At 42.0% G+C, this 11707-nt stretch overlaps 1 protein-coding gene across 7 annotated transcripts in view; it reads left to right on the plus strand.

Moving 5' to 3' along the window:
- The window catches only part of CBX5 (chromobox 5), a 45837-nt gene that overhangs the window by 19412 nt on the left and 14718 nt on the right, over positions 1–11707 (plus strand). For 3 of the 7 annotated variants that reach the window (XM_058742522.1, XM_058742528.1, XM_058742526.1), the window contains one exon: positions 6644–6822. In XM_058742522.1, the coding sequence (XP_058598505.1) occupies positions 6686–6822 (137 nt within the window). In that variant the 5' untranslated portion in view covers positions 6644–6685. Of the gene's footprint in view, positions 1–4519; positions 4646–4687; positions 4887–6305; positions 6381–6643; positions 6823–11707 lie in introns of those variants that run through there. The other 4 variants (XM_058742525.1, XM_058742523.1, XM_058742524.1 and 1 more) reach the window with 4 other exon arrangements.

The raw sequence follows: 11707 nt of genomic DNA on the forward strand, positions 1-11707 counted from the left end.
TTAAATAGACATTTAAAAAGCTTTTAACTCCTCTTGAATTGGGTGCTCATGGGCTTTTGGTGGAGGTGGAGTGATAGTTATCAGCCCATTTAACAAAACCTGAGACAGCCAGGACAGCTGTAATGTGCATCTCTATGCCGTGTTTTTGTTAAAATGCCACATGGCTAATACTTTGGAAATCATAAATCTAGTAGAAGAAAACATCTTTATAGAGGGTATTTTAGTTTTATGCTATATGTGTTACAAACTCAAAATCATTGGTACTTCTAGATACATAAAGAACAAAGAACATAGTAGACCAGATTAAAACGGTTCTGTAAATTTGGTTTCTTTTCATCTGTTTTATTTATCACGATAAGGCGATACAGACGACTCCTGGAAGACAGTGCTGTAGCTGACAATTTAATCTTCACCCAAGCTACTAACTTTCCCCAAGTACTTTTGGGAGAGAAATGGGAATTTCTCAAGCCTGGGCTAACTGAATTCACCCATTGGCAGCATATTTAATTAATACATGTGATAGGGAGCTTTGCATATGCCCTCACCCTTTTCTCCTCTTTATGTAGGCTTTCTGGAGGATTTTTGCCTTGCTAGTAGGCTTATAGATTTTATTTTGAAACTCTAAAATGGAGGTGCCTGGCTGGCTCACTTGGTAAAGCATGCAACTCTTGATCTCCGGGTTGTAAGTTCAAGCCCTATGTTTGGTATAGAGATCATTTAAATATAAAACTTTAAAAAAAGAAGAAGAAGAAGAAGAAGAAGAAGAAGAAGAAGAAGAAGAAGAAGAAGAAGAAAGAAAAAGAAACTCTAAAATGAAGAGAGCTCACCGATTATGTGTTTTGACATTTGGTCTGACTACCGCCTCCAAATAGTTCAGTGGGTGGTTCAGTGAGGCACTTTACCAGTTGGTTTTCGTTACTTTAAAAAAAATACAAAGCAAGCTCAGAGAAAGATTTAGAATTATGTTGTATATATACTTTTGCTCGTAAGTAGTGATGAAAATAAAATGTGCTACACCAAGATCTAAGAAAAGCCACCAAGACAGCTGGCATTGCAAAGTAGTGACTGGAGGGACTGGAGCAGAGCCTGAACTGGACAAACAGATCCCAGAGACCCTATGTGGGTGATTCTGTGGTTCTAGGATTGATAAATGCAAATAGCTGACCATTACCTCTGTTGTTCTGGATTGTCCCAGTTTTTTGTAATGGTCTCTCTCTACCTTCTGCAGACTAGCAGTTCTTTTTTTTTTAATTTTTTTTTTTTTTTTTAATTTTTTTATTTTTGGGACAGAGAGAGGCAGAGCATGAACGGGAGAGGGGCAGAGAGAGAGGGAGACACAGAATCGGAAACAGGCTCCAGGCTCCGAGCCATCAGCCCAGAGCCTGACGCGGGGCTCGAACTCACAGACCGCGAGATCGTGACCTGGCTGAAGTCGGACGCTTAACCGACTGCGCCACCCAGGCGCCCCGTGCAGACTAGCAGTTCTTAATACATTTTTTTAACCCTTGTAATGATATAATGAGTGGGATTTTTTTGTCCCTCTTCTCTTTCTGTTTTACCTCCTCACTCACCCCCCCCCCCCCCAAAGATTTATCTGTTAAAGAAGTCTCCTGTCATCGACTTGGAATGTGGGTTCTGACTGTGCCTGGCCACAAAGCTCTTTGATGTTTTTCCAAGGCTGACTTCTTACCAGATCCCTGGTTTAGGTATTTTTTTTTTGCCTAGCGCTCAGGCCTGTAAGGTGAGTTTGCCTTGTGTTGTTGATATGAAGAGTTGGTGGAGCCTACTCTTTTCTCACATCCTGATGGGGAGTTAAATTGCTGGAATCTATCTGTAGCTGTTGATGCCTTTAGCAGAGTTACTGTGTGTAAGAAAGGGCTGAGAACTGTTACGCTTGAAAGACTCTAGAAACTTGAGAAGCTGCTCACCCCTTCCTATGGAGATTTCTATAAGGATAAGGTTGCGCTCAGGCTCATCCTCTCTTCCTTCGTCATGGTATCGGGATTCTACCTTAATCACTCCATCATCCTGCCAGCCATGTCTCATTTCTCATACTTGAACGCTCCCTCCTCTCAAGCTCAGCGTGAACCACCAGTCTTGATGCTTTATCTGGTCCGGGCTCTAGCCCTTAAATTGTCCGTCTGGCTTTGTGTTTCATTTGACCCTAATATACTGGGTCGCACTGTCTAAAGGAGAATTATGTTCCCTCCAACGTCTGAGTGCATTTCTCATTTCTTACTGCTGCTCCTGAGCAGATCTGTAACTTCAAGGTTAAGATAAGACACATTCCATCAGAACTATGTCGTCATCCTTGCCAGCTTCTGATCTGTGACTGTCCAGGAGATTTACAAGACACTTGCATGCCATTCTTTACAGAATATTATGGTTGGACTCTGACTCCTGGCATCACGCCCAATTTGATTTGTCAGCTGTTACAAAACCCATTTCCCAAAGAGAAAAGGACCTTAGCCATGTGCCCTTTAGGCAGTTCTTAAAGAGGGGGAAGGAGGAAATTGATCTGACATTATTTCCAGGTGTTTCAGGGAGGGGATACACACCAGAATATTTTTGTCCTTTTCCTTGTTGATTTCACTTTTTTTCCCTAAAAGATTGCACTAAAATATTAATGTTGCTGTCATTCTTTCCTGTTCTTTATCTCTTCACAGAATTACTGTTAGTCTTTTCATACTACCACTCCAATGCTTTTCTGAGCTTTAAGAAGTAAAAATAAGTATTTTACCCTTAAGAGAGAATGTACCTGGCGGCGCCTGGGTGGCTCAGTGGTTAAGCGACCCTTGATTTGGCTCAGGTCATGCATGATCTCACAGTTCATGGGTTTGAGCCCAGAGTTGGGCACTGCACTGACAGCTGCGGAGCCTGCTTGGGATTCTCTGTCTCCCTCTCTCTACACCTCCCTTGCTCACTGTCTCTGTCTCTGTCTCTGTCTCTCTCTCTCTCTCTCTCTCTCAGAATAAACTTAAAAAAAAAAAGAAGAATGTACCTGTGTATTCTCTGAAGCTTTATTAGTTTACTGGTGCCTAGTTAACAAAGACACTCTTCTTGATGTCTACTAACATGTTGAGTTGCAGGAGTTACTACATGTGATAGGGTTTAACAGTTTAGGAATTTGGAAGGTCACATATTTCCTGCTGCTGTTGTATTTGGCCCTATATTTTTACAAAAGCTTCTCTTTGGGGGACTTACCATCTCTTTGGTTTCTATATAAACTCACTGTTTCCCTAGGAGGTAGGCAGTGGGGATTTATTTGGCCCATTTTAGTGACTGGGGTTAGATCTCAATTATTTACTCTGTATCACACATGGCAAGTTAATCACAGAGTCAGAACCCTGATATAATTCCTTTGGCATTGTTTTCATATCCCTTAACTACAAAAAGTTTTAAAAAGTTAGGAAGAGTCCAAAAAGGCAGTTTTTACTCAGATTTCCTGACGGGTCCATTCAAAGTTGAGGAAATCTGTAGTTAAAAACTGTCTACTTTACTCTCATACCCTGCAATCTCTTCTGTTTGATAACCAAAATAATCACAATTCTCTGCTTTTTCCTCACTTGGGTTCTTTGCTTTGGACTGTCCCTTTTTCTTACTCTCCTATGGCAGCAATCTCTGGCTCTAAAGACCTATATTGTAAAGCAGAGCAGGGCTTTGGAGCTCTCCTAAGTGTTCTTTAGGGCCAGGAGAAAGGACACTTTATGGGACTGCAAGTCACCAAGTATTTCTTTTCTTTATCTCAGCCTTCCTTTTCTCAAGTGTTAGGCATTATTGGTATATAGGGTTTTAAATTATTATATATTAATGCTTTGGCTGGGTCGTAATTATTCAAAAATTTGTTTCATAACGTTATAAGAACAACTAATGAAAATGGTTTTAACGATGGTGAGGATGGACTTTTAAACTATTCCCTTTTTAAAAACTACTGAAGGATTAAATCTTTTTCTACCTATAATGTCAGTTGATAGGTTTCTTGGTAATGCTTCAAGTGTCTGGATTCTGTTTCTGTATCTAGTATTCTCCCAAAGAAGGAAAGTTGTATAGTGTCTTGAAATACTTCCTTTTTCCCCCTTTCCTGCTATCCCCCGCCCGCCCCCCGCCCTGCATCCCCCAAGCAATTTTAATTAACTGTTCAGTGACAGATGGTAGAAAAGGCCTTGTTTAAAGTGCTTCTGGGCTCGGTTGGGGTGGGTGGTTTGAACTGATTCCCGTTGTACAAGGACCTAGCCTTTCCCCTCCCCCTTCCATTTGAGCTATAATCCTGTTAGATGATCTTAAAATGCTATTGATTAATTCCCAGTGCTCTTAGAGGAATAAGTACAAGTTTTGGGTTTAAAACCCAAGAACCGATTCCCTTGAGCTCTGAATGCCTTAGCTTTGAGGCCAAGGGAGTACCTTCCAACTTCTCCACCCAGTCTTCACAGAAAAGGAAAGTTAAGCCTTTTAACTTTTCCGTTTGCTCTCCCCCCCTTAGTCTAGTACTGCTGCCAGTTGCCATGGCAACGGGCTGGGACAGCTGCGCAGTGGCTCCCAGGCAGCTGGGTGGGGGCGGGGGAGCTGCCAGCCCGCCAAGCCCCAGACCTGGGAGGGGAGGCCCCTCCTGTTAGCCCAGAGGGAAAGAAAGAACTGGGGCGATCCGGTAGGTAAAGGAGGGAACCCCCATTCATCTTCTACCTTTGGGGCTCCTCTTCTGCATGAAGGTATAAAGGGAGATTTTCCTCTTTCCTCCCTCAAACTGAAGAACACATATGTAAATCCTTGTTTTTCCTCGTGAGGCATGGGAGGCCATAGCCACAATGCTTAACTGCATGCATCTAACCCGGGGCTGGTTTTAACCCCAGCGCTCTGACCTAAACTGCTCAGCTCCCGGAAATTCCAAGGTGAGTGGGGGTGGGGGTGGGGTACTCTCCCTGGAATATGACATTTCCTGTCTCTGGTGAGGTCGGAGGCTGTTTTTATTTTAAATAAGATTTTTTTTTTTCTTAAAGCTTAGGACTCTCTTCTAAATTCATGGAAGAATTATTTTGAAACTCCTGTCTACATTTCTCCCCCTGCCACCCCCTCTTCCAAATAAAGGACTTTAATAAAAACTTAGTTTTATTACAGGGCAGTAATGGGTACAATTTTTTGGGTGGGCAGCCCTATTGCTAATAGGTTCTGGAGACATGGTTTCCAATTAGATGTTCTTAGAATAATTCCTTAAATGTTGCTAACTTGAGGCAAATTGATAAATGCAACTTTTTATGCTACTTGACTTGAACAAAATTCTGGGATTAGTAGTGGCCTTCCTTGTTCCTGGGAGTCCTCTTCTAGTCAGGATGGAAATATTTTTAGAAAGTGGTGAAGAAAAATCTTTTAAGATTGCAGGAAAAGAAAAATGGAGTTCAGCTAAGAAAACAATTCCTGCTACTCTATAATCCAGGCTGTAGGCATCATTTAACATGGTTAAAGAAGAATTCTTAAAAATGATTATGGAAACAACAACATGGGAACTTAAAAAACTAGATTCTGTGTTGAGTACCCCCTAGTTGTGCATTTTTCTGAGCTTAACTCAATTTCCATTTGTGTTGCCTTGCTTCAGCTTTCCTTGGGCCTATGAATGGTTCCTCTGTGTTTTGAGGCTTCGTGTTGATGTGAGTCTGGGGCCAGAGTTCTTTTTCCTCCTCTTCTTCCTTTGGCCCATAGTCAAGTCCAGTTAAGAGAGGTACCTCCTTAACTATTTGGATTAGTTGAGCCTTGAGAATTACTGAACAATCCAATAACTAATTTCTATTTTATGGAATAAAATTTTTTCTCCCTACCTTTCTCCCATCCCCAAATGAAGAAGGAGGCTTGCTGTGTCTGAGATGCCAGCCTTGCTTTTGTAAGCTGATGGATACTATGTAGGGACAAGCTCAATTTGTTTAAGGGAGAGATGTACCAGGTCACCGAAGACAGTGGTGAAAGATGCCTGACCAAGCCTTTTTTGTGTGCTGCTAAGAGGCTAGTCAGGATCCTTAGAGCAGAGGAAGGCTTACAATTCGTGGCTTTTCTTTTTTCATTTTTATAAAGAAACTTACTCACCTTGTAGGGAAAGGTTTTAATTCTATCCCTCTTTTAAGCTGATGGTTTTCCGCATTTCTTTGAGATCCTGGGTTGTAAACAGTTACGGGAGTAACATACCATACCACTTGTCTTTTGCAATCTGAAAATAGAGGAGTTAGACAGTTGTGTCTAATAATGATTTTGGTCTTGTAAGCTGAAGAGAAAGTTGTGGTTGGGAAAGTGGGGATTCACCCAGTTTTTACTTATATTCTTAGGAATCATCTGTAGAATGCTTCAAGACCCAAGAGAGGGGTACAGTACTCCCTGCATTCCATCAAGAAGAGACAAAGGTTTTTTTTTGTTTTTGTTTTTTTTAATTTTTTAGTGTATTTATTTAGAGAGAAAGTGAGTGAGCGGGGGAGGGGCAGAGAAAGGGAGAGGGAGACAGAAACCCAAACTGATGTGGGGCTCAGTTTCCCAAACTGTGAGATTATGACCTGAACCAAATCAAGAGTCGGATGCTTAACTGACTGAGCCACCTAGGTGCCCCAAGCAGTGACAGAGTTATAACTCCTTGTATGGATTCTGACCATTTTGTCCTTCCTATTTGCAGGAACCCGGTGGCCTTAATCCTTCAGGTGGAACAGCTTGCGACATGGGCAAGAAAACCAAGCGGACAGCTGACAGTTCTTCTTCAGAGGATGAGGAGGAGTATGTCGTGGAGAAGGTGCTAGACAGGCGTGTAGTTAAGGGGCAAGTGGAATATCTACTGAAGTGGAAAGGCTTTTCTGAGTAAGTGCCTTCTTTTAGGCCTTCGGACTCTACCGGGTGGATACCTTTGGTTTCTTTCCCCATGAGCCACCACCATCTTTGTCTTCCTCTCTCCACGTGCACTCCTCCTAAGAGTCAGAAGACACAGCAGTAAACGAAACAGAAGTCTCTCCCTTGAAGCTGGGGTTCTAGTGATAATGCTTTTGAGAGACAGTATGGTGAATTAGGTGCGTAGATTTGGAGCCAGATCGCCTGGGTCCAGATTCTTGCTCCCCAACTTAAGAGCTGGGTGACCTTGGTTTTAGTTCCTTATTCTTTTTCCTCTTCAATAGAATAGGAAATAGTACTTGTCATAGAGATGTTGGGTAGATGTAGAGCCTAACAGGTAAGTTCAGTGTAACTATAAACTGTTACTGGGGTGCCGGGCTGGATCATTTGGTACAGCATGTGACTCTTGATCTGAGGATTGTGAATTTGAGCCTCATGTTGGGTGTAGAGATTATTTAAAAATAAAATCTTTCTTTTTTTTTTTTTTTAATTTTTTTTTTCAACGTTTTTTTTTTTATTATTTATTTTTGGACAGAGAGAGACAGAGCATGAACGGGGGAGGGGCAGAGAGAGAGGGAGACACAGAATCGGAAGCAGGCTCCAGGCTCCGAGCCATCAGCCCAGAGCCTGACGCGGGGCTCGAACTCACGGACCGCGAGATAGTGACCTGGCTGAAGTCGGACGCTTAACCGACTGCGCCACCCAGGCGCCCCAAAAATAAAATCTTTCTTTCTTTTTTCTTTTTAAAGTATAAACTGGGGTGCCTTGGTGGCTCAAGTCAGTTAAGCATCCGACTGTTGATTTTGGCTCAGGTCATGATCTCACAGTTTGTGGGTTCAAGCCTGGAGTTGGACTCTGCATTGATAGTGTGGGGCCTGCTTGGGACACACTCACACTCACTTTCTTCCCCCCCCCCCCCCGCACTCATGCCCTCTTTCTTTTTTTTTTTTTTTTTTAAATTTTTTTTTTTTTCAACGTTTTTTATTTATTTTTGGGACAGAGAGAGACAGAGCATGAACGGGGGAGGGGCAGAGGGAGACACAGAATCGGAAACAGGCTCCAGGCTCCGAGCCATCAGCCCAGAGCCTGACGCAGGGCTCGAACTCACGGACCGCGAGATCGTGACCTGGCTGAAGTCGGACGCTTAACCGACTGCGCCACCCAGGCGCCCCTCATGCCCTCTTTCAAAAATAAACATTAAAAAATAAATAACTAAAAATTGTTACTGTTACTATTCTTTTGAATATAACTAATCTAAAATATATATGTTTAAGCAGAAGTTGTCCACCCCATAGCCTAGTTTTTCAAAATGATCCTTGAATCTCAGAAGTGACCTAGGATGAAGGATTTATCTTAATGGGAAACTTAAGTCTGAGGCCACATTTCCCCCCACATGGGCCAATATTTATTTTTGTTTTAATTTCATTTAAAAAAAAATTTTGTTTTAATGTTTATTTATTTTTGACAGAGAGAGACAGAGCATGAGCGGGGGAGGGGCAGAGAAGAGGGAGGCACAGAATCTGAAGCAGGCTCCAGGTTCCGAGCCGTCAGCACAGAGCCCGATGCAGGGCTCAAACTCACAGACCGCGAAATCATGACCTGAGCCGAAGTCGGACGCTCAACCAACTGAGCCACTCGGGTGCCCTTTTTTGTTTTAATTTAAAATGTACAGCTGAAGCAAAAGAAATGGAGTGAACACTCAGATACACATTGCCCTAGTTTCTGCAATTAATAATATACTTTATCAGTCTTGGTTTTTGGGGGTTTGTTTTGTTTTGTGTGTGTTTGTTTTTTCTTTTTGTTTTTTTTTTTTGTTTGTTTTTTTTGTAAGACCTAAACCTATCACCCCCCCATCCCCGCCCCTTTTTTTTTTAATGTTTATTTATTTTTGAGAGAGACAAAGACAGAATGCGAGTGGGTTAGGGGCAGAGAGAGGGAGACACAGAATCTGAAGCAGGCTCCAGGCTCTGGGCTGTCAGCACAGAGCCCGACGCGGGGCTGGAACTCACGAGCTGTGAGATCATGACCTGAGCCCATGACCTCAGCCGAAATCAGATGCTCAACCGACTGATCCACCCAGGCTCCCCTTTAATCCATGAGCTTTAAGAATGATACCGAAGTGGGGCACCTGGGTGGCTCAGTTAAGCATCTGACTCTTGATTTTGGCTCAGGTCATGATCTCATGGTCATGAGATTGAGCTCTGTGTCAGGCTTCACTCTGAGTGTGGAGCCTGCTTGGAATTTTCTCTCTCCCTCTCTCTCTGCCCTTCCCTTGCTCACACTTTCTCTCTCTCTCTCTCTCTCAAAATAAATAAACGTTACAAACAAAACAAGTGATACTGAGGTATTGATTGGAATGTCTGTTAGGAAGTATCTGGCTTTATGCTGAAGTGCTAAAGGAGATTATTCTTCTTTGCAAGAAATAGAACTAGACATATATTGAAGCACAGAAGAGGTAGCTTGAAAGGTGAAGTACGTGAGGCTGTGTAATCGTTAGACATTTTGCCTCAATTTCTGATTAATTCCCTTCCCAGGATGCCTGATAACAAAGAATGGATTTCTCAGAACCCCAGTGAACTGATAGAAAGTGATGTAGGCTTCTTGGAGTGGCTGTCCAATAGAAATCTAATGCAAGCCACATGTGTAATTTTAAATTTTTTGGTGGCCGCATTAAAGAAGAGTGAAATTCACTAAATTCTACTCCTAAAACCAAACTTGAATTTAAATAAAATTTTGGAAGAAAGAAAAAGTGAAATTAATTTTAATAATTTATCTAACACAGTGTATCAAAATGCTATTTCAACATTAATCAGTCTAAAGATTAAAATATCATACATTGTTTTTTATGCTAAGTCTTAAAAACCTGATGTATGTTTTATAGCACATCTCAGTTCAGACTAGTCACATTTCAAGCATTCAGAAGCCGCTTGTGGCTAATTGTTATCATACCAAACATCTTAACATTAAAGTGTAGGGCTTCAAGATACTAAAAAGGTTCAAGTTTTGACAGTGTCTTTGGACAAAGGTCTGAATCAGGAGCCTATAGAACATACTTAAGGTTATTTCATACGTAAGTCAACATTTCTCATTTGGAGCACTTTTGGCATTTTAGATGGGACAGCTCGTGCACTACAGGATGCCTAGCATCTCTAGCACACCACACCACAGGTAGCACAGCAATCAGAATATGCCCTTCATGGGGCGCCTGGGTGGCGCAGTCGGTTAAGCGTCCGACTTCAGCCAGGTCACGATCTCGCGGTCCGTGAGTTTGAGCCCCGTGTCAGGCTCTGGGCTGATGGCTCGGAGCCTGGAGCCTGTTTCCGATTCTGTGTCTCCCTCTCTCTCTCTGCCCCTCCCCCGTTCATGCTCTGTCTCTCTCTGTCCCAAAAATAAATTAAAAACATTGAAAAAAAAAAAAAAGAATATGCCCTTCATATTTCTGAAGAGGAATGGTATCACAGCATCCTTTAGAGATGAGAAATACAAGTTGGACAGACCAAGGAATAGGAATTAAAATAATACTGAGGGGTGCCTGGCTGGCTCATTTAGTGGAGTGTGCGACTCTTATTCTTGGGGTCCTGAGTTTGAGCCACACATTGGGTATAGAGATTACTTAAATAAGTGAATAAACTTTAAAGAAAATAACACTGAAAGATTTTAAGGGTGTTTATTGGGCCCAGTGAATCACCATTGGAAACTCTTGGTCGTTTTAAAGGTACTTGAAACTATATGTGTATTTGAGCTACTGGTAGCTTACATAGATTAAAGGGGGGAAGACAATTTGAGGTAGATGGATTAAAGCAATTGTCCTTACTTTCTCAGAAATGCCCAGGATTTCATTAAAGATGAACAAATTTTGCCCACTTCAGCATTGTCTATAATTAAGTACCTACCTACTGCTTGTTAGGCAATGGTCAGATTTTACTTCATGTGTTCTCTTTAATTCTTATAACAGCCTTTGGAAGTGTTTTCAGTTTACAGATGAGGAAGTTAGCGAAGTTATTTGCCGAAGATAGTGTAAGCATCTGGCACTGGTTAAGTGCTGGCACAAGGATCCAGTATCCGATTTCTTGGCCCTGATGGCCCAGGCTCTTTTTAAATTATATCATGCTGTCTTTTGGGGGAAAATTGGTTGATGTAGAAGCAGCAATACTAATATGGTAGAAGAGATAAACCTATTATAGCATTACAGGACCGGCTTGCCTTGCTGTCAGTAGAGACTCTCTCCTATCCCCCCATGTCTGCCTAGTTGTGTCACAGTGTTGGCATGCCTCTTGCTTTTGGTGTCTTAATTTCTTCTGGGATAGTAAGCTATATGGTTTGTGGATTTGGGGGAAAGTTACTGTATGAGGTGGTTTTTTGTTTTTTGCTGAAAGAAGAGCTATGAAGGAGAGTCTTTTCTAGTTTTAGCTCAGATGATTTTGAAATACATTTTGTCTTATTCTCAAGCTCTTTTTGCAGAAGGTTATTTAAATCTAGAGTAAATACCAGATTTTTCCATTATTCTGCTTAAGTCAAGTTATTCTGGCATGTGTTCAAACCATGCCCATCTAAAGACACCTTAAAAAACAATATTTAGGGGCGCCTGGGTGGCGCAGTCGGTTAAGCATCCGACTTCAGCCAGGTCACGATCTCGCGGTCTGTGAGTTCGAGCCCCACGTCAGGCTCTGGGCTGATGGCTCAGAGCCTGGAACCTGTTTCCGATTCTGTGTCTCCCTCTCTCTCTCTGCCCCTCCCCCATTCATACTCTGTCTCTCTCTGTCCCAAAAATAAATAAAAAACAAAAAAAAACAAAAAACAATATTTAAAATGATAGTGCATACATTAAATTTTTTCCCAAGTCAGTGAAAGGATTGTA

Source organism: Neofelis nebulosa, chromosome 8, assembly GCF_028018385.1.
Source record: "Neofelis nebulosa isolate mNeoNeb1 chromosome 8, mNeoNeb1.pri, whole genome shotgun sequence".
Taxonomy (NCBI): domain Eukaryota; kingdom Metazoa; phylum Chordata; class Mammalia; order Carnivora; family Felidae; genus Neofelis; species Neofelis nebulosa.